The 24,090-nt window shown below is 35.5% G+C and overlaps 1 protein-coding gene across 1 annotated transcript in view; it reads left to right on the top strand.

Annotated features, from left to right (window-relative positions):
* The window catches only part of NRDC (nardilysin convertase), a 106,317-nt gene that overhangs the window by 51,416 nt on the left and 30,811 nt on the right, over positions 1-24,090 (top strand). The window contains exons 5-8 of the mRNA XM_059374714.1: positions 14,700-14,773; positions 18,246-18,341; positions 20,060-20,182; positions 22,459-22,516. Of these exons, the coding sequence (XP_059230697.1) occupies positions 14,700-14,773; positions 18,246-18,341; positions 20,060-20,182; positions 22,459-22,516 (351 nt within the window). The remainder of the gene's footprint in view (positions 1-14,699; positions 14,774-18,245; positions 18,342-20,059; positions 20,183-22,458; positions 22,517-24,090) is intronic.

Genomic DNA, 24,090 nt, shown 5'->3' with positions numbered 1-24,090 from the left:
TAATATGATTTTAAAAATTCTTTTCTCGTGTTGATATGATGTAACAAAACAGTTGATTTGCAAATATTGAACCATCCTTGCACCCCAGAAATCCACTTGTTTGTGGTGAATGCTTTTCTTAATGTATTATTGGATTTAGTTAGCTAATATTTTGTTGAGGATTTTTGGATCTGTGTTCATCAGAGATGTTGGCCTGTAGTTTCTCTTTTTTTGTAATGTCTTTATCTGTTTTTGTTATCAGGGTAATGCTGGCCTCATAGAATGATTTTAGCAGCTTCCTTCCTCTTTTTTTAGAATAGTTTGAGAAGAATAGGTATTAACTCTTCTTTAAATGTTTGATAGCATTCATCTGTGAAGTGGTCTGGTCCTGAACTTTTGTTTCTGGGAGTTTTTTCATTACTGATTCCATTTAATTTTTGGTAACCAGTCTGTTCAAATTTTCTTTCTGATTCAGTTTTGGTAGGTTATATGTTTCTAGGAATTTAATGATTTCTTCTAGGTTGTATAATTTGTGGGCTTATAATTTTTCAGAATATTCTCTTATAATCCTTTGTATTTCTGTGGTGTCTGTTATTTTTCCTTTCATTTCTGATTTGTTTACTTGAGTCCTCTGTTTGTTTGATGAGCCTGGCTGAAGGTTTATCAATTTCGTTGATTTTTTTTTCTTTTTCAAATAACTGGCTCCTTGTTTCATTGATCTGTTCTTTTTATTTGTTTCTGTTTTATTTATTTCTGCTCTCTAGTCTTTATTATTTCTTTCCTTCTGTTGGTTTTGGGTTTTGCTTGTTCTTTTCCTAGCTCCTTTAGAGGTAAAATTAGTTTGCTTATTTGAAACATTTTTCTTGCTTCTTGAGTTAGACCTGTATTGCTGTAAACTTCCCTCTTATAAAAGCTTGCTGCTTGTCAAAGATTTTAACTGTTGTGCTTTCATTTTTATTTGTCTCCATGTCTTTTTTTAATTTTCTCTGATTTCTTATTGACCTGCTCATTGTTTAGTAGCATGTTATTTAACGTCCATGTAATTGTGCTCTTTCCAGATTTTTTTTCTTGTGGTTGATTTGTAGTTCATAGCATTGTGGTTAGAAAAGATGCATGGTATAACTTCAGTCTTAAAAGTTGTGTAGACTTGTTTTGTGGCCCAATATGTAATCCTGGAGAATGTTCCTGTGCACTTGAAAAAAAAATGTTCTGCTGCTTTAGGATGGAATGTTCTGAGTGTATGTTTTAGATCCATCTGGTGCAATGTGTCATTCAAATTCATTGTTTCTTTGTTGATTTTCTGTTTGAATAATCTGTCCATTCATATAAATAGAGGATCAAAGTTCCCTACTATTACTCTGTTACTAGTGATTACTTTCTTTATGTTTATGTTAGGCTCGTATATTGGGTGCATAAATATTTACAATTATTATATCTTCTTGTTGGGATTGTTCCCTTTATGATTCTACAGTGTCCTTCTTGTTCTCTTGTTATAGTCTTTGTTTTAAAGTCTGTTTTATCTGGTAAAAGTATTGCTACTCCAGCTTTCTGTTCACATCCATTTGTGTGATAAATACTTCTCTATCTCTTCACTTTCTTTCTTTCATTTTTTTTTTTAAAGATTTTATTTATTTATTTGACAGATCACAAGTAGGCAGAGAGGCAGGCAGAGAGGGGGGAAGCAGGCTTCTCGCTGAGCAGAGAGCCCGATGTAGGGCTCGATCCCAGGACCCTGGGATCATGACCTGAGCTGAAGACAGAGGCTTTAACCCACTGAGCCACCCAGGCGCCACCATCTATCCCTTCACTTTCAATCTGCATGTGTCTTTAGGGCAGAAGTGAGTCACTTGTAGGTAGCATATAGATGGATCTTGCTTTTTTATCCATTCCATTACTCTATGTCTTTTGATTTGAGTGTTTAATTCTTTTATATTTGGTGTAATTAGTGGTATATATGTATTTACTACCATCTTATTACTTGTTTTATGGCTGTTTTGTAATTCTTCTCTATTCCTTCTCATGCCCTCTTCTGTCTTGATTATTTGGCTTTCTTTAGTGAAATACTTGGATTTCTTTCTCTTTATTTTTTCAAATCTGTTACTAGTTTTTGATTTACAGCTACCATTTGGTTTGTGTAACATCTTTTGCATATAGTAGTCTATATTAAGTTAATGGTCACTTAAGTTTTAGCCCATTCTTTACTCCTCTACTCACTGTGTTTTAGGTATACGGTGTCATACTTTACATCTTTTTCTTTTGAGAGTGTCTTAACTGATGTTTACAGATATACTTATTTTTTTACCACTTTTGTATTTCCTACTTTTTAAACTCTTATTTATAGCCTTTGCTTTCCACTCAGAGTCCCCTTTAGTATTTCTAATAGGACTGTTTTGGTGATCATGATTTCTTTTAACCTTTGTCTGTCTGGGAAACTCTTTAGCTCTCCTCCTGTTCTGAATGGTAGCCTTACTGGATGGAGTATTCTTGACTGCTGATGTTTCCCCTTCAGCACTTTGGATATATCATGCCACTCTCATCTGACTGGCAAAGCTTCTGATGAAAAATCAGCTAGCAGCCTTATGAGGTTTCCCTTATATGTAATGGTTTTCTTTTCTCTTGCTGCTTTTAAAATTCTCTATCACTACTTCTGGCCACTTTAATTACAATGTGTCTTGGTTTGGACCTTCTTGGGTTGATTTTGTTGTGGGTTCTGTGTGCTACCTGGATCTGGATTTCTGCTTCCTTCACCCAGATTCAGGGAGTTTTCAGCTATTTCTTCAAATAAATTTTCTGTCGCCATTCCTCTCTTCTGAGATACCTATAAAATGAATGTTAATATATTTCATGATGTCATTAAGTTTTCTAAGTCTATTTTCATTTTATATTTTTTTCCTCTCCCCCCATCTTGATTGTTTTCTGTTATTCTGTGTTCCAGGTCCCTGATCCATTCACCTGCTGCTTTTCATCTAAAATGTATTCCATCTACTGTATTTTTAATTTATTGAGTTCTTCATCTCTGATTGGTTCTTTATGTTTTCTGTCTCTTAGTAAGGGGTCTCACTGAGGTCCTCCAGTCTTTTCTCAAGTCCAGTGAGTATCTTTATTGTTAGTTTAAATTCTCTATCAGGCATATTACTTATCTCTGTTTCATTTACATCTCTTACTATGGTTTTGTCCTATTTTTTCATTTGAGACATATTCCTCTGTCTCTTCATTTCGTTTAACTTTTTGAGTCTGTTTCTGTATGTTAGGCAATTCACCTATGTCTCCTGCTCTTGAAAGTAACAGTCTTTTGAAGAAAAGGTCATGCCCTGTAATGCAGTATCCTCTGTTCACTAGAACTTGGTACTTCAGGGTGTCTCCTATGTGTGTTTTGTATGTCCTGCTGTTGTGGCTGAGCTGCTTTTTTTTTTAGTCCACTTGTCTGCAATGCAACTTCTCTTTTGTTTGTTCGGTTCCTTTGCTGTTAGTGGGCCAGTCTGGGGCCACCTTGGGCTTTAGTTGAGTCAGACTGAGCATTTGCCAGAGATGCTGTAGCACCAAACTCTAGAGTGCTTTTCCTGTTTTGTCCCCTGAGAAACTTTTGTTGGCGGGCAAGGCCTGCAATCAGACCAGCTGTCTACTCCCAGCCCACTGTTGGGGCTGCTGTGTGACTGGTATATGTGGTTATCTTTCCTTTTCTTTGGGGCAGGAGTCACTTTGGAGGGGTGCTGGCACATTGGTACTGTTGCACACTGTCAGGTTTGTGGCATTACATTGGATAGGCTCTCACCAAGGCTGTATTGGAGGGGGCAGATCTGTAGAAGCATGTAGGATGCAGGGTGTTAGTAAAGTTTGCCCTGATCTGCTGTGGAAAGAGATGTGGAGAACAGGCTTGGCTGAAGGGGCATGTCCACAGGAGAATGCAGGTGTGGTTTGGCGATGTTAGCAAGTTAGGTAGAGAGTGTCAGTATTGTGTTATGTGCTTAGGCTGGTAGTAGGGGGAGGAAATTGTCCCCCCCCCCCCCCGCCCAAACTCCTTTGTTCCTGGAGAAGTCTCCCAACTGGTCCCTGTTCATATAGCACAGGCTCTGAGATTAGTAAATCTCCCTCTTGTGATCCCAGGTGATTTTCAAACTGCTGCTTCTATGCTGTCTCTGTGGGACTGTTTGTTTTGCTGTCTCTTTAAGGGTAGGGACTTAGTTTCCTCTTGCTCTTCCAGCTCTCAGAGCCAAGCCCACTGATTCTTCAAGTACCAGGTTTTAAGTCCTGCTGGTTATAAGAACTTCTGAAATTCAGCCCCTCTGTTTTTCAAAACCAAATATTATGGGAATTTGTCTGGGCTCCCCAGTGTGGGAGTCTTTCTCTCCCCTCTGTGCACCCGGGACCCTCCCATGGACAGTCCTCAGTGTTTTTTTTAGCTCACAACCAGACTCTGGTCCTGGGATCGAGTCCCACATCAGGTGCCTTGTTCAGCGGGAAGTCTGCTTCTTCCTCTCCCACTCCTCCTGCCTGTGTTCCTTTTCTTGCTATGTCTCTCTCTGTCAAATAAATAAACTCTTAAAAAAAAAAATAGTTATAAACATACACTGATCTGTCAAAAGCCCCAAAACACATGAAACAAAACTGGCATAATTGAAGGGAGAAATACACAATACAATAATAATAGTTGGAAGTGTAAAATTATACTTTTTAAATAAGATTTATTCATTTGTTTATTTATTTGAGAGAGAGCACAAGCAGAGGGGAGGAGCAGAGGAAGAGGGAGAAGCAGACTCTCTGCTGAGCGGGGAGCCCACCATGGGGCTCAATCTCAGGGCCCCAAGATCATGACCTAAGCTGAAGGCAGATGCTCAACTGACTGAGGCTCTTAGGCACCCCTCCACTTTTTTTTTTTTTAAACATGTATTTATTTTAGAGAGAGAGAAAGAATGGGGTTGAAAGCGGCAGAGGAGGAGAGAATCTTAAGCATACTCTGCGCCACGCACAGAACCTGACATGGAGCTCGGTTTTACGACCACAAAATCATGATCTGAGCTGAAACCAAGAGTTGGATGCCCCATTGACTGTGCCACCTATGCATTCCAAATTCCACTTTTAATAAAGCATACCACAACTAGGTAGATCAACAGAAAATGGAAGATGTGAACATCAGTCTAAACTGGTAGACATCTATAGGATATTCCATCCAAAGTGAGCAGAATACACACATTCTTCTTAAGTGCAGCTTGGATCATTCTCCAGCATTGACATTTATTACTTCATGAAAATAATTCCCAATAAATTTGAAAGCATTGAAATTACAGATTGTGTTCTGTAACTGTAATGGAATGGAATTGAAAATCATTAATGGAAGGAAACTTGGAGAATTCTACATGTGTAAAAATTAAACCATAGACTCTCAAATCAGTGGGTCAAAGAAGAAATCACAAAAGAAGTTAAAAAATACTTAGAGACTAATAAACATGAAAACAGCATATGAAAATGTATAAGATGCAGCAAAAACTCTGCTCAGAGGGACATTTATAGCTGTAAATACCTCCATTATAAAAGAAAGGTGTAAACTTACATCTTAACTAGGCAAGAAAACACAATTTAAGCCCAAATAAACAGAAGGAAGGATAATAAAATTTAGAGTGGAAATTGATGAAATAGGGTATAGAAAATAGAGAAAACCAAAAAGTTGAAAAAAAACAAAATTGACAAACCTCCAGCTATACTGAAAATGAAGACTCAGATTATTAAAAGCAGGAATGAAGTAGGAAACATTTCCTTTTTCTTCTTTCCCTTCCTCCCTCCCTCTCTCCCTTCCTTCTTTTCTTCTGTCCTTCCTTCCTTCCTATTTTTCATTTATTTACAGAGAGAGGAGAGAGCATGAGTGGGTGTAGGGGCGGGGGTAGAAGAAGATGCCCCGGTGAGCAGGGATCCTGATGTGGGACTGGATCCCAGAACCCTGAGATCATGACCTAAGCCAAAGGTAGCACTTAACTGACTGAGCCACCCAGGTGCCTAAAAGTAAACATTTCTATGGTCTTACCAAAATAAAAAGGACTACCATACAATATTGAAGCTACTAGGATGAGATAGGATTTAAGGATTTGGAATTTAAGATCATAGTGTGTGTGTGTGTATACATTTTCCCCTAGGACAGTGGTTTAGGATTTGCTAGTTCAGCAGTCATGGCAGCTTTAGAGAGCATAGCTATCACAAATAATAAGAATTTGTTTATACATAATCCTATAGATTCCACAGAAGAACTGTTAGAGCTAATACTGAGTTCAGCAAAGTTGCTGGATAGAAGATGGGTGTACAAAAATCAATTGTATTTCAGTACACAAGCAATGAAAACCCAAAAATGAAATTAAGAAAAAATTCCTTTGACAATAACATCCAAAAAAATAAAATACCAAGGAATAATTTTAATAAAGGAAGTATAAGAGTTGCATGTTTAAAGCCACAAAAAATTGTTGAAATAAATTAAAGAAAACCCAAATTACAGCAAAAACAACTCATGTTTATAGATTGTAAGACTTTATGTTGTTAAGATGGTAATACTTCCTTAGCTGATTTACAGGTTCAGTTTAATTTTTTTTAAGATTTATTTATTTGAGAGAGAGAACAAGTGTGTGCATGCGGAGTAGGAGCACAGGAAGAGGGAGAGAAACTCTAGAACACACTCTGCTGAGCATGGAGCCTGTCTCACAACCCTGGATCAAAATCAAAACTTAGCCACCCAGCGGCCCCTCAGTTTAATTTGTATCAAAATTTCAACTGCCTTATTTGAAGAAATTAATAAGTGAGCTTATCTTAGATTCAGTGGAAGAGAAGAGACCAGGATAGCAAAAATTATTTTGAAAGAGAATAAAACTTGAAGGACTCCTATTCCCAAATTAAACACTTACTGAAAGGTGTAGTAATCAAACCAGTATGGTACTGGCATAGGGATAGACAGATCAGTGAAATAGCATTGAGACTCCAGAAATAAACTATTACATTTATGGTTAGTTAGAAGGGCTCCAAGACAATTCATTGGGAAAGAAAAGGTTTTCAACAAATGTTACTGGGATAACTAGATACAAACATTAACAAATTGAGTCATAGACTTAAATGTCAAAGCAAGAACTACCATCTCTGAAGAAAACATAGGCATACATGTTTGTAACTTCGGATTTGACAATACTTCTTTTCAGATATGACACCTAAAGTAAAAACAAGAAGGGAAAAACTAGATAAATTAGACTCCATTATAATCAAAAACTTTTTAGCTATAAATTGCCATATGTTGAAAGTGGGAAGACAGCTCACAGAAGAAACTACCTTTTTTTTTTTTTTTAAGATTTTATTTATTTATTTGACAGAGATCACAAGTAGAGAGAGAGAGAGAGGGAAGCAGGCTCCCTGCTGAGCAGAGAGCCCAATGTGGGACCCGATCCCAGGACACTGAGATCATGACCCGAGCCGAAGGCAGCGGCTTAACCCACTGAGCCACCCAGGTGCCCCAAGAAACTACTTTTGAATCACGTATCCGACAAGAGACTAGGAGAAAATATGTTTAGAACTCATAGCTCAACAATAAAAGACAATGCAAATTTAACTTAAGAATTAAAAATGGGTGGGACGCCTGGGTGGCTCAGTTGGTTGGACGACTGCCTTCGGCTCAGGTCATGATCCCGGAGTCCTGAGATCAAGTCCCAGCTCCATGGGGAGTCTGCTTCTCCTTTGATTTCACTTCGCTCATGCTCTCTCTCACTACCTCTCTCTCAATAAATAAATAAAAATCTTTAAAAACAAAAACAAAAAAAAGAATTAAAAATGGGTAAAGGATCTGAATAGATAGTTCTCTGAAGAAGACATGTAGATGGCCAATAAGCACATGAATAAGATGCTCAACTTCAGTAGTCACTAGGGAAATGAAAATAAAAAACCACAATGAGTTACCATTTCACACAATTTGAAAAAGAAAAATAATAACTAGTGAATATTCCAAGAAATTAGGACCTTCATACATTGCTGGTGGTACAGCTATGTGGGAAAACAGTTTAGTGCTTCCTCAAAAAGTTAAATAGAGGTATCATATGTCCCAGCACTTCCCCACTTAGTATGTAACCTAGAGAATTGAAAAAACATCTACACAAAAATTTGTACATGGATGTTCATAGCAACAGTTATATTCATAATAGGTCTAAGTAGAAATAACCCAAATATCCATCAACTGATGAATAGATAAAATATGATATAGCCATATAATGGAATATTACTTAGCAATAGGAAGGGAATGATGTCCTGATACATACTACAACATGAATGAATCTTGAAAACATTATGCTAAGTGAAAGAGGCCGGACTTTTGTGTCTGTCATAATGTGTGGTTTCATTTATAAGGAATGTGCAGAATAGGGAAATCCACAGATACCAAAAGTAGAGTAGTAGTTGCCAAGGGCTGGGATGATGGGGAATAACTGTTAACAAGTACAGGGTTGATTTAGGAGGCAATGAAATTTTCTGAAATTGTTGCTTAGTGTTTTCACAATCCTGTGAATGTAGTAAATCTGCTTAATTATACTCTTTAAAAGGGAATTTTGCAGATTTTGAGTTATTTCTCAGTAGAACCAAACAATATGTATTGTTTAAAACAAAACTGGAAAGCTAGATGTGGGTTCTTGGAAAAAACTGATAAAATAGATAAGACTTTCACAAAACTGGTCAAGGGGAAAAAATACGTGCAAATGCCAGGAATGAAAAAGAATATGACTTAACCATCTTTCAGATATTGAAAATATAATAAGGTATTTTGAATACCTGTGCCAGTAAGCAAAAAAACCCCTGGAAGTACATATATTCTTAGAAATATAATTTACAACACCCAATGGGAGAAATTACAATAAAAAGTTTGAATAATCTTATAATCATTTAAAGAATTGAATTTATAATGAAAAAATCATCTTAAAAAGAAACTGTTAGGTTTAGAGTTCTATAAAAACTTGAAGGAAGAAATAATTCCTCCCTCATTTATGGAGATACCATGACCTTGATATAAGAAAGTATAGTATAAGAAAAATTATAGACCATAATTATATACAAATAGCAATATCTAATAAGGATAATACAGTAGTATTGAGTTGGGTTAGAAAATATGAGGTAATGTTAACATGAGAAAATCAATTAATGCAGTTTATCACTTTGTCAGATTTTTTTTTTTTTTTTTAAGATTTTATTTATTTGACAGAGAGCACAAACAGGGAGATGGCAGGCAGAGGGAGAGGAGGAAGCAGGCCCTGGCTGAGTAGGGAGCCTGATTTGGGGCTTGATCCCAGGAGCCTGGGATCATGACCTAAGCTGAAGACAGCCACTTAACTGATTGAGCCACCCAGGTTGCCCCCATCACATTGTCAGATTGAAGAAAAAAATATATGTAGAAAAAAAATTATGTGATGAAATTCAGTATCTGTTCATGAAGATGTTCTTAGCAAACAGACTATGTCAGCTTTCTCAATATGATATTTCATATTTTGAACCAAGCCTTATATTTAGTGGTGAAACCTTGAAAGCTTTCAAGTTGAGATTAGATGTGAGACAGAGATGCAAGTTGTGATCGCTTCTGTTTATCATTCTATTAGGCAAAAAAGAAAAATAAGCAAAATACACAGCTGTCATAGTAGGTAATATGATTGTGAATATAGAAAATTCAGATTTTTCTAGGGATAAATTATTAACAGCATAATGTAATGTGGCTTGATATATAAAATAAAAAGTGATAAAATGGTATGTTTAATATATAAAAGTCAGTAGTATTTCTCTGTAGGAGCAACAGTTAAAATACCTTTAAAGCTGTAAAAATAAATAAATACTCAGAAGTCATTCCAAAAATTATGTCTAAGTCCTATTTTCAGAGAATATATTAAAACCTTATTGTGAGATAGTAAAGAACTAAGTAAATTGAGAAGAAATAGTATTCTTGGATTTGAAGCCTTATTTATTTTTCTTTTTAGTGATGTCAGTTTTACTATTTAATGTACAGTTTCAGTGATATTGCAGCCAAGATCTCAGAAGATATATGTTTTTGTTTTTTTTTTTTTTTTGCTATTTTATTTATTCATTTGACAGAGAGATCACAAGCAGGCAGAGAGAGAGAGGAGGAAGCAGGCTCCCCGCCGAGCAGAGAGCCCAATGAGGGGATTGATCCCAGGACGCTGAGATCATGACCTGAGCCCAAGGCAGAGGCTTAACACACTGAGCCACCCAGGCACCCCAGAAGATATATGTAGTTTTAAATAGAAAAGCTAAGTCTAGGGACGCCTGGGTGGCTCAGTTGGTTAAGCAGCTGCCTTCGGCTCAGGTCATGATCCCAGCGTCCTGGGATCGAGTCCCACATCGGGCTCCTTGCTCAGCAGGGAGCCTGCTTCTCCCTCTGCCTCTGTCTGCCATTCTGTCTGCCTGTGCTCGCTCTCTCCCTCTCTCTCTGATAAATAAATAAAATCTAAAAAAAAAAAAAAAAAAGAAAAGCTAAGTCTAAAATTTGTAAGGAGAGGCAGAGGTCCAATTATTTTTTCAAAGGAAAAATAACAGGATAGCAGGACTTGTGACCTGGTAGATACTTAGATTTGTTTTGTAATTAAGACATGATGTTGGGGCAGCTGGGTGGCTCAGTGGATTAAAGCCTCTGCCTTTGGCTCAGGTCATGATCCCAGGGTCCTGGGATCGAGCCCACATCGGGCTCTCTGCTCTGCAGGGAGCCTGCTTCCCCCTCTCTCTCTGCCTGCCTCTCTGCCTACCCTGTGATCTCTGTCTGTCAAATAAATAAAAAAAAAAAAAAAAAAAAAAAAAAGACATGGGGCTAAGCAAAGAGACCAATGGAACAGAAGAGAAATCCTGGAAATAGACCAACACATAAGTAGACACTTGATTTTTGGTAGGGGCACTGTGGAACGGTGATGAAAGAGCTTTTTAAGAAATTATTCTAGGGGCGCCTGGGTGGCTCAGTGGTTTGGGCTGCTGCCTTCGGCTCTGGTCATGATCTCAGGGTCCTGGGATCGAGCCCCGCATTGGGCTCTCTGCTCCGCAGGAAGCCTGCTTCCCTCTCTCTCTCTCTCTCTGCCTGCCTCTCTGCCTACTTGTGATCTCTGTCAAATAAATAAATTAAATCTTTAAAAAAAAAAAAAAAGAAATTATTCTAATATAATTGGGCTTCTGTAAAGCCAGAAACAAAATTGACTCCTTGCCTCACAACATACACAAATGGCTAATTCCAGGTAGATCATAGATCAGAAAGTACAACTAAAAGTTTCAGAGTTAAGGGTAACTTTAGCCTTGGTAAGAGTTACCAAACAAGATATAAAAAGCACAAAATGTAAAGGAAAAGTGATAACTACATTATGTTAATCAAAAGATACTATAGGGGTGCCTAGGTGGCTCAGTCAGTTAAGCAGCTGCCTTCAGCTCAGGTCATGATCCCTGATCATGGGGTGGATGGAGCCCCATATTAGACTCCCTGCTTAGCAGAGAGTCTGCTTCTCCCTCAGCCCCTCCACCCCTGCCCCCCTCTTGTGTACTCACTCTCTGTGTCTTTCAAATGAATAAATAGAACTTTTTTTTTCCCCCCAAGATTTCATTTATTTGTCAGAGAGATAGCACAGGCAAGTGGAGTGGCAGGCAGAGGGAGAAGCAGGCTCCCTCCTGAGCAAGGAGCCCAATGCAGGACTCCATCTCAGGACCCTGGTATCTTGGCCTGAGCTGAAGGCACATGCCTAATCAACTGAGCCACCCAGAAGTCCTAATAAAAATCTTTTAAAAAGGGCACCTGGGTGGCTCAGTGTGGTAAGCCTCTGCCTTCGGCTTAGGTCATGATCTCAGGGTCCTGGGATCGAGTCCTGCATCAGGCTTTCTGTTCAGCAGAGAGCCTGCTTCCCCCTCTCTCTCTGTCTGCCTCTCTGCCTACTTGTGATTTCTCTCTCTGTATGTCAAATAAATAAGTAAAATCTTTGAAAAAAAAATCTTTTAAAAAAAGTTGCTATAAAGAGTGTGGGGTAAAAAGCAAGTTTAAAATAGAAGAATATTATTGCAACACATATAACCAAGGACTTATATTTAAAATAACTCTCACTGATTTTTAATTATTAGATTATATATATAATTATAACATAATTAAATGTATAAAATGAATAAGCATATATATTACTAGAATCAAAAAATACAACCTAATAGAAAAAAAGCCTCAAACAGGTATTCTACAAAAGAAAAAATTCAAATGATATATTTTTTAAAGATTTTATTTATTTATTTGACAGAGACACAGTGAGAGAGGGGACAGAAGCAGGGAGAGTGGGAGAGTGAGAAGCAGGTTTTCCACCGAACAGGGAGCCTGATGCAGCGCTCGATTCCAGGACTCTGGGCTCATGACCCGAGCTAAAGTCAGATGCTTAACAACTGAGCCACCTGGGTGCTCCTGAAATGATTAATAAATATATGAAATGGTATTCAGTCTCATTAGGAATTGAGAAAATGTAAATTAAAGCCAGTATGAGATTTAACGTACATACTCTTAAAAGTTGCAGTAAATACTAAAGTCAGACTATACCACGTGAGGGTGATACAAATTTTGTTTTATATAGTGCTATTAAACATGTGCATGCATACACTATTATGTAGGAGTTCTTTCCTGGATTTATACCTAGACAAACTTGTGCAAATGTGCCCCAATACACTTTGCTAAGAATTTATAGCAGCATTGATTGTAATAGTTCAAACCTGAAACTAGACCAGATGTTCATTTGCAGTACCTTAGATGAATAAATTAATGCAGTGGAATATTCTGCAGTGAAAATAAATGACCCACAGCCCCACATGTGCCATCATGGGTGAATATTAAATAAGTAAGATGTAAAGAATATGTATAGTGTATTTCAATTTACATAAAGTCAGAAACAAAACTAGATTTTGTCTAGAACATATATTCTTAGCAGGGATGATCTTTCCTGTTGGTGGCAAAAAATTGTTCTTTGGAGGTGAAAAAATGGTCAGAATTATAATGGTTTGTCACCCTCCAAAGCTTAACGCTACCTGATAAAACCTTTACTTAATACCTAATCTCTGTTTTGAGTTTTCTTGAGCTTTTTTTGAGTTTTCATGAGCACCACTTATAGTGATATGAATTCATAAAAGACATATAAAGCATATGCAATGTCAGTACTGCAAAATTGTGTTGGATAGGTAATTGGAGGACTTTCAAATTATTGCTTGATTTTGAAGTCATCAGTAGAGGTGGTCTGCACATGCCAGTTGGTTCCATTTGCTGCTTTGTGAATGTTGGTTTGATACTCTGTGCTTTTGTGTATGACTTTGGCGTTAAGAATTAAATAGAAACATGCTGTTTTATTATTTAATTGAACAGAAGCTATCAATCCATTAATTATACCAGTACTGAAAAGAAGAAAATATCAATTATTAGTATTTAGTAGCTAATTAAAAGTTTCTTTTTTGAATCAAGCAAAAGGGAAAAGTTTACTAAGAATTGTAGAAAATTAACTTTTTCAGTTTTATTTGCTGGAAAAGTAGATGTTAATTAAAAATTTTTTTTCATTGTTATTCTTATATAAATGTAAATATATGTAATTTGATGCATCACAATTTATGTAAATTACGTTAAAAAGCAAATAACAGTTATAAAGCCAAGTGAAATATTTTTTTTTTTAAAGATTTTATTTATTTACTTGAGAGAAGACAGTGAGAGAGAGCATGAACGAGGAGAAGGTCAGAGAGAGAAGCAGACTCCCCATGGAGCTGGGAGTCCGATGCGGGACTCGATCCCGGGACTCCAGGATCATGACCTGAGCCGAAGGCAGTCGTCCAACCAACTGAGCCACCCAGGCGTCCCTAAAATTTTAATTTTTAACTTAAAAAATTTAGTCATTTCTAACCCTGCATTGAATAAAAGAGTAGGCTTTATATACCTATTACATACCTATTTTTTTATATGTGTATTAAAAAAATCACAGATACATATACAGATAAGCAGTATATCTGATATTAAAAGTTCAAGGAGAGTGATTGAGGGAAATCTAAAAAGGCTACCTAAGGTTGATAATGGGGAAAAAGAAAGGCAAGAAACACTGGTCTAGTAATGTATATATGAGTGATAAAACTATAAAGAAATGCAAAGAAGTGATTATTATGACATTTAAGATATTTACGCTGAGGGATAAGGTAGATGCTAGGTGCTTTTAGAATTATGACACTGGTCTGTTTTTTTGACTTATGGGCTAGTCACTCAGGTGTTTACATTATAGTTATGTGTTAGTCTGTGTTCCTGTTTTATGTACTTTTCTGTATGAGTGTTACCATGAAAAAAAGGTAGTTTGTAGACTTTATGGAAATGCAGAATATTATTTAGATTTTACATATGCATGATTATGAACTAATTTTCCAACCTAATAAACTTCTTTTTTTTTTTTTAAAGACTGTTTATTTATTGAGAGAGAACGCATGTGTGCACAAGCCAGGGGAGGACAGAGGGGAGAGGGAAAGAGAATCTTAGACTTCGCACTGAGTGTGGAGCCTGATGTGGGGCTTTATCTCACAACCCTGAGATCATGACCTGAACTGAAATCAAGAGTTGGAGGCTTAACTAGCAGAGCTACCCAGGCGCCACCAACTTAATAGATTTCTTAATAAAAAAATAGATGTTGACTGATTAAAAGATTTCTTGAACAGAAACAGAAATGCTAGGGCTTGTTTTTGTTTTTCAGATGGGCTCAGTTCTTCATTCATCCACTAATGATAAGAGATGCAATTGACCGTGAGGTTGAAGCTGTTGATAGTGGTAAGATAAGTGCTTTATATTTTATGATTATTTCTTGCATTGAACTAGGTATTTAACACATACATGATTCTTTATCACTAGGCCATTTTATCTTTGTATCATAAAGGGCTGAAATGCAATAAATGTATCATTTATTCCTAAACCATTAAATGTCTTAATTCAGTGTAGATTTGAAAAAAAGAATGATAGATTATTGTTTTTCAATCTTTGTTTTTTGAGGGTTTTACTATAGTGACTAATCTTTTGCAGGATGGTAGCCTAATCCTTAAAGCTAATGCTGTGTGTTGAAACTTTAAAAGCTCACATAACTCCTTTTGCATGAAGAGACTTTTTTTCTGAGACTTTAAGTACTGATGTTTAAATAGCTTACCTTTTGTTACCTCTATGTGTCAGTGCTTTGTAGTTTAAATTTTGGTAGTTCTGAAAACAATTGTGATATATTTATGGACGAAGAAGCTAAATCCTTGAATAGGAAATGCATTTAATTCTGTTTTTTGACAGTTTTTCTTGTCTTTAGTATGTAAAGAGTGAAGACCATAAGGAAAACTGTACTTATATAGGGTGAGGCTTCATTATAGAGCTGTGCTATAAATATCCCTTAATTACAGAGTACCAATAAATAGCTCCACCATAGAATAACCCTGCATGCTTTATTTTAGCACTGAAAACATGTAATACTAAACTTGGGAGCACTTTCAATTCATACAGGTTAGGCTTGGCTTGCAAGAACTCAAGAGGCAGGTTTCTGCACTTGTTTTCTCCTTTTGTGGCATTTTCCTCTTTGGCTTGATTCAGTGTTGAGTTGTAATACTGGCTTACTGCATTCATTAAGCTGAGTAAACTGTAGATGGTTAGAAAGCCATCTGCTGGAAGTCAGCAGATTTTGTGTTTAACTTCTAAAAGTTTAACTGACTGTAGCCCTCAACTTATTTGTAGAAGAGGGTGGAGTTATATTCCTCCAAGCTTTCCTATCTTCTTATAATCAAGAATTTATTTTCTTCATTTTTGTTATTTACCTACGACAATGTCTCTTTTATCACAGATCCAGATAAGTATTTGTTGAGTGGTCTTGCTTTGTCCTCAGCCAGCCTCCTGCTCCCTCATCAAATAACAAACCAAAATAACCAAGGAAAACTCTAAAAGACTTTTCTACTTTTTGGGACCTAGGACCTATTTTCTGTCTTAAATACTTTGAAGTATGTTTTTCCTTATACAGTTTCTACATTGGGTTGAAGTGTTGGTATTTACGAAATTAAACCTGTAATTCAATTTTACAAGTTTAAGTCAAAATATATTTTATTATATTTTAAAATATTATATAGAAATAGATATGTGATATATGACGTGGATACACACATGTAATAAGTAGTTTTGGTTTAAAATGAACTTAAGCTAAAAGCTTTGTTGTTTTTGTTTTGCTCTGCTCATTTGTTTTTGATGAGAGGAGACCTAGTTCAATTTGTGACCTGATACGAAGAGCTCAGTATATGTGATTAGTCACTTAGCCTCCCAAATGTGAAGGGTTTACTTAAGATGGGGGAGATGGAAGAGCTCTTAAAGTTTAAGATTACCATTCATTACATGAATTACAATTCATTAACCAGTTTCAAAAGTTCAGTAATCTGATGTTACTTTCTTCTATTCAGTTGTGATAGTCTTTCTTCTATCATTCTTATATCGGTTACATGTTTTTAGTTGCCTGCTTGCTTGGATGGTCCATTCTTTGTTAGAGAAGTTGAAGGGAGGTTCAGCTTTTCTGGCAGATTCATCTTCTCATTTTCCTTTTTTACTCCTTTTCATCTGCTTATAAAAAAAGAGTCTTTCCTGGGTTTTTAATTTATTACATAGTTCTAACTTCATTACTCGATCACTGTGCCCTGCATTGACAATCTATTTTTGTTCTAATCTTTCAAAGGAATGGTTAGGTGTTTATATTTAAAAGCATTTGTTTATACATTGCAGATAGGTGTGTTCAATGTTCTACAGTTTTCTTGAATACATTTGATAACAGAAACTCATGTCAGTGTCCACAGGGTAGGTTTTAAAATGGGATTAGCTTATTGCTAAAAGAAGATGGTAGAGAAAAAAAATTGTTCTTAATGATTAGCTTTTTATTTTAGTGATAGTTCATACTCACATAAATGTGTATAATTTCCTACACAATGTGTCTTAGTGATTGAGTTGAAAATATGGCCAAAGCCTTTTTAAATCTAATCAAGTAGTGGAATGTGTTCTCTAAGTGTTCAGATATTTGTACTCTTATTTTTATCAGTTGTTGTGGATGTATCACTTTTTGTGGATATGTTTACATGGCTGTTATCTTTCTGTTGTCACTAAAACAGATTATCAGAAACTTGAGTTATCAAAATATCACAGATTTATTTTCTTAAATGTTGGAGGTCAGAAGTCTAAATTACTTCCTTACTTAGCTGCATTTCTTTTGGAGGCTGTAAGAGAGAAGCTGTTTCCTGGCCTTTTCCATCTTCCAGTTACCGTTTGTGTCCCTGGCTATGGCTCAGTGAGGTATTTCTTGTCTTAAAGCCCTTGAGTTTATAATTTCCATACCTAGAAAACTTCCCCAGAACTTCTATGATATCATCCTCACTTTATTTGGATTTTGCTCACTTGTCACTTCCTCAGGCCTTTTATGACCACCCTGTTGTCACACTCTATTCTCTTACACAGATTTATTTTTCTTATAGCACCCACCACTGTTTGTTGGTTCATTCATTGTTTATCTCCCCTACTAGAATGTAAACTCCTTGAGGGCAGGGCTTGGGTCTACCCCCACCCCTTTTTTTTCCACATTTCTGCCTCTAGCAACTGGTTCAGTATTACCTGCCTCATAGTAGATGTTCAGTAAATAATTGTTGAAGGAATATATCTTATCTTTTTTTAATCCTTATAAAAATCCTATGAAATAAGTAAAAATAACTCCATTTTATAGATGCAGAAATAGAATCAAGGAAGTTAGAGAATATCCTCAAGGTTGTACAGCTTATTATATGGCAGAAGTTGGATTCTAGTGAAGATATTTCTGACTTCAAAGTGATTATTCTTAACCATTAATACTTTCTTACTGACATAGCTGGTTTTGGAGGAAATTTCAACAACATATACAACAAAGTTCTCCGGTAATAAGGAGTTTAACATCTCATTAGCACTTGATCAGTAAAATCTGGGACACAGCAACCTAGAATTAAAACTTCAGGTCGTTAACTATTTTGTTTCATTTGAAAATAAGGGAAAACCTCTAGAAGTTGCATTAACTGCCTACAGTTACAGAATGTTAAGTCATAGAGCCTGGCCTATGTCATTGAGTTCCCCATTTCGGTCTTATAACATGAAATTCATAAAATTAATTTTTGTCACTTCCTTACTTTCAGTTCTGTGCAGTTCGGTTCTTGAATTTCCATTAATAAAGCAAATACTGAATTTCATTTTATTAAAAGTGTTTCTTTAAATCTGACAGAATATCAACTTGCAAGACCTTCTGATGCAAACAGAAAGGAAATGTTGTTTGGAAGCCTTGCGAGACCTGGACATCCTATGGGGAAATTTTTTTGGGGTAAGATGCTAAATATTTAATCTTATTTCATGTTTTCTAATTGAGGAAAATTGAAAATATGAAAAGTTAATAAAGAATGGAAGAATATGAAAGCAGAGTAGCTAGGTACCTTTTACTATTTAGGATAAGTCAGCAGCTTTTCAAGCACGTATTTGGTTCTCTAACATTGGATATATCAAGAATAGCACCTAACATTTTGTGAAAGCTTTTTGAGTATCAGATACTCTGCTAATTCTACATGAATTACCTCATTTGACCATCATAACAATGTTATGAGCTGGGTACCATTATCTCCATTTAAAGATAAAGAAACAGGCTCAGAGAAGTTATTTAATTTGCTTAAGTCACACAGTGGTGGATGTGAGATTTGAACCTCTGTTTATATAATTATAAAGTCTGTGCTCTACCCCAGCCTGACATTTCCATTTATCAACAGAGATTCAGCAATGATTTCTTTAATAGTTTTTGAGCGGTGACCAAATTTTGTTTAATCAGTAAACTGTTTAAATGGTGTCTGTTTTTCATAATGGCTTTTTCTTAGTGTTAGAGTTCAGTTACAACCTAATGTTAACCCTCTTGCCATAGTGTAGAATCTGGGATGAGTTGATCTAAGTAGTACTCAGCCATTAAAAAAAGTGAAATCTTGGGACGCCTGGGTGGCTCAGTTGGTTAAGCAGCTGCCTTCGGCTCAGGTCATGATCCCAGCGTCCTGGGATCGAGTCCCACATCGGGTTCCTTGCTCTGCAGGGAGCCTGCTTCTCCCTCTGACTCTGCCTTCCACTCTGTCTGCCTGTGCTTGCTCTCACTCTCTCTCTCTCTTACAAATAAATAAATAAAATCTTTAAAAAAAAAAAAAAAAAAAAGTGAAATCTTGACATTTTCAATGACATGGATAGAACTGGAGGGTGTTATGCTAAGCAAAATGAGTCAATCAGAGAAACACAATATCGTATGATCTCACTGATAATGTGGAATTTAAGAAACAAAACAGAGGATCATAGGGGAAAAGAGGAAAAAATAAAGCAAGATGAAATCAGAGAGAGGGATAAACCAAAAGAGACTCTTAATCATAGGAAACAAACTGAGAGCTGCTAGAGGAGAGGGAAGTGGGGAGATGGTGTAACTGGGTGATGGACGTTAAAAGAGGGCATGTGATGCAATGAGCACTGGGTATTATATAAGACTGTATCACTGACCTCTATCTCTGAAACCAATAATACATTATATGTTAATTGAATTTAAATTTTAAAAATGGGAAATAAATAAAACTTCATTCAAAGGATGTTTTGTACAGTTACATACATTTTATATGACAACCTTGGTTTATATGATTTATTTTTAAGGATTATATAGAATATAAATGAAATAATTCAGAGATAAAACCTGAATTGAATACTAGACTACTTATTAAGAGAGAAAGCTTATGGCAGTTGTTGTTAAGGTATTGCCAAATGGATATTAATTCCTTATGTGTTAAAATACACATCACAGTTGTTTTTGTTAATTTTTGTCCTGTGTTGATATTATTGTTATTATTATATACTAGTTTTATATTCTTGAGTCACTTAGGTTATTTCATTACTTGTACATTATTAGCAGAGTATGCATTTTTGGTGTAGAGACTTTTGACAAAGTAAACTTTAAAAAAATTTTTTTAATTTCAGTATAGTTCAAAATAAAACTATCATTTCTGTGATCTTTTTCATCATTTTTTACAGGAAATGCTGAGACACTTAAACATGAACCAAAAAGGAATAATATTGATACGCATGCTAGACTGAAAGAATTCTGGATGCGTTACTATTCTGCTCATTACATGACTTTAGTGGTTCAATCCAAAGGTAGTGTATTATGTTATGACCCTTAGAATTACTTTGAAGTAGTGCTTTCTTAGGCTTTGTTTGCCTTGATCAGTTTTGCAGTTTACTATTAATTACTTTAGTGCTTGATTCTAGTATGACTTGAAATCAGGATTTGGAAAAGTCACATAGCAAGTGGAATAGCTTTGAGGAAGCACAAAACTATCTGATTCTCAGGCAACTGTTTTTTTTTTAAATTTTAGAGACGTAGGTCGTATTTCTAGGCTAGTCTGTGAGTTTGTGAGTATACTAATGTACTAATAGGTCATGAATTGGTCTTTTAAGGCACATTCAGATGCTGCCTCTGTGATCTTTGGTTTTTGCATTTAATCTGTATTGATCATAAACTCTGACAGGGCAAGGTGTCTGTCATTTCATCTTTACATAGGGTCCAGTGGCATGATTAATTGAAATCCATCACAGTAATGATAGCAAAAGTACCTTAAATGTAAAGAACTGGTCAGTATTTCTTTTCTTTTCCTTCTTTTATCATTATCTTCAATAACGTGTGTTAACTTTTTCTCATTAAATAAATGGTAGCTTTCTTTTGTTTTCCTTATATTTCAGCCTCTTTAGTTCAGTTGTCAAAATATTCCTTTTTGACATGTCTTACAGTTTGCACATTTATTTTTGAAAAAGTAAACTTCTCACCTGATATGACTCTTTGTTTTTATAAAAATTTGTTCTCTCATGTCAAAATTTAAATTAAAGCTGACTTGGCTCTTAAGTAGAAAAAACATTTTTGCATTTAGGATTAAAATTAGTCCACTAAGTTGACTTGAATATAAAGCTTTGGTTACAGAATGGTAGATTGTTTTGTTCAGACTGCAGATGTGCATCTAGATTCCTTTTACAGCATTTGTTAAAATAGGCAGTTCCATGTTCAGTATATAATTTCAATTTTTAATTACTGTTTTCAAGTCTGTCACAAATGTGCATTTTTCTTCAACTGTATTATTTCCTTTGCATTCTCTTGTGATGAGAAATATGAGTGTATTTTTTTTAAGACTTTATTTATTTATTTGACAGCCAGAGATCGCAAGTAGGCAGAGAGGCAGGCAGAGAGAGAGGGGGGAAACAGGCTCCCTGCTGAGCAGAGAGCCCGATGCGGGGCTTGATCCCAGGACCCTGAGATCATGCCCAGAGCTGAAGGCAGAGGCTTTAACCTACTGAGCCACCCAGGTGCCCCCAAATATAAGAGTGTATGAATGCTTGTTGCAAATTTCTAAGATAAGTCCTAGATATTTGATAAGAAAACCTTGTACAATTCAAATTCAATTGTTTTTAAGCTTTAGCATTTATTATTACATTTAAGAGTTAAATATCTACGGGTGCCTAGGTAGCTCAGTTGGTTAAGCGTCAGAATTTTTATTTCAGCTCAGACCTTGATCTCAGGGTAGTGAGTTCAAGCCCGATGTTGGGTTTAAAAAAATATATATATATGTATATTATACGATTTATAAAATAATGTTTGCAAGTGCATAAAATAAGAGTTAAATATTTATATAAGTGGTATAGAGTAAATTCACAGCTTGATTATTTAATTTGTATCTTGGTTTTTTACTGGGCACCTTTTGAAAATTAGTGAAACTTGTGTCTGGTGGAACTAACAAATACTATTCATTGATAGTAATGAGTCAGTGAGGTAAAGGTAAAAGGTTTCTTTTCCCACTTAGATCTGCTTTATTAGAAATTTCAAAAAAATTTTGTATATATCAGAATCAAAAGAAGATAGAAATCATATGAAGCCTAAGAGGAAGACTTACAGATTGAAACCTCAGCAAGTATAAATTAATGTAAAATAAATGGAGTGTAAAAGTACTAATGAGATCCTGAGAAAGAAAAATCAGTATGGTATGGGTTAATTGGGAGAAATGTTCCTTGAGGAAGTGAGTTTGGAATGGAGTAGGAGGATGATTAGTATATTCTTATCTCTTGCCCCTCTACACTGCCTAATGATAAACGAAAACTTTCTTTTCTTCTTCTTTTTTTTTTTTTTTAACTTGTGTACTTTTTCCTAACTTTATCAACTAGAAATACAGGAGTCTAATAAAATTATATGTGTCTTAAGGTTTCTTAATTGTCGTTATTTTGTTGTTGTTGTTGTTGTTACTCATTCTGGTTAAGAAGTGGCAAGTAAAGCCCAAATCAAAATATCCCTTTGTTTTATACCTAAAGATAGGTGAGATATCCAATTGCATTTCTACCTTAAATAACAATATTGCATTTTCCTGTCTCCTTCCTGCTCTCCCCACAAGAAACACTGGATACTTTGGAAAAATGGGTGACTGAAATCTTCTCTCAGATACCAAACAAGTAAGACATTCATTTTCATAAACCATATACTTTTAGAGTTAAAGAGGTATCTTCTTGTGTGAGTCCCAGAGGTTCTTTTTTTTTTTTTTTTTTTTTTGGTGGGGAAGGGATATTATTTTTTTTTTAAAGGTGATTAAATTAAGACCTAAAGTGGTTTTAGCAAGATCACAGAGACTTTGAGTGGGAAAACTAAGATGAGAATCCAAGTTTCTGTAATTTCTATAGTTCAAAATTTATAAGCTTGTAAACTTGCAGTAAGCAGTAATTCTGAAGATTTTATGGCTCCTTTTACATTTAGAGTTTTTCTGTTACTGTGTAGAGTGTTTGAAACTGATATAAAAGCAAGTATTATATTGTGAGGCGGAGTATGTATATATTTGTATCCCTGAGAACAAATTGTGTTCTTAAAGTTTGCTTCTTAAGGAAACTTAAGTTGTTTGGGACTTGCAGTACTCTCCTCTATAAAAGAAATAATCTTGTAGGTGATGATTGACTTTCCATATTAACTAAAAAGTCTATTTCATGTAGTTGATCCAAATTATCTTTTTTTTAAAAAAGATTTTATTTATTTATTTGACAGAGATCACATGTAAGCAGGGAGGCAGGCAGAGAGATGGGGGGAAGCAAGCTCCCCGCTGAGCAGAGAGCCCAACGTGGGGCTCAATCCCTGGATCCTGAGATCATAACCTGAGCTGAAGGCAGAGGTTTTAACCCACTGAGCCACCCAGACGCCCCAATCCAAATTATCTTTTTTTAGAAATTGCATATGGTTCCAGTTCGAAAAACTGCTACTTTTTGTTTACCTCAAATTCATCAACATGATACAGATATTTAAAATGCACTTTGTTGTATTGTAATAAAGAATATCAGAAAATTAATTCTGAAGCAATTAAGTCCTTCTTCCTACTCCTAGTATTTGTATTTTAATGCAATAAATGAAATCAGGTTTTTTTTCTTATATCAGGTGAGTAAGTTAGATTTTTTTTCCAGTTCCTCATTCTAGGACATAATTTACTTTAAATTTATGAAAGAAAAATTGGCTATGGAAATGTTAGAATATTTGTAGTAACAACTGATTGGTTAATATTAACTTGGCTTTATGTAAATTTTCATTGATAATTTAGCAGTACTTTTTAGGTACGGAAAGATAATGAAAGCCATGCCAAAGTTATGGGGTTGTTTTGTTTGTTTTGTTTGTTTGGATAAGAAATGAGTATGAACTATGGAAATGTTGAATGGCAGATTGAAATGTGTGAACCTTTAACAAAAAAATCAGGGGTGTGTTGACAAGAGGAATTCATTAGGTCCTGTCAGTCCCTGATAGGCAATTTTTAGGAGTTCTCTTAGTAATCACTAACAACTTTGGTTCCTTAATTGGACAGGTTAAAAAGTCTTCTGGGTATTTAATAATAATTCATATTGACAGTGTTTTAGAAGAGACAGTTAACAATATCTTCAGTCAAATGAGAAGCCTCTAGAAAGAGAGTCCATGTCTTTAAATACCAAGTGCCTAATATACTGCTCGATAACCTAATAATCATTCCATTTATACTTGTTGAATTAAAAATACCTCT

This window comes from Mustela nigripes, chromosome 14 (assembly GCF_022355385.1).
Source record: "Mustela nigripes isolate SB6536 chromosome 14, MUSNIG.SB6536, whole genome shotgun sequence".
NCBI classification, from domain to species: domain Eukaryota; kingdom Metazoa; phylum Chordata; class Mammalia; order Carnivora; family Mustelidae; genus Mustela; species Mustela nigripes.
This window is presented reverse-complemented; position numbering and strand designations above follow the sequence as displayed.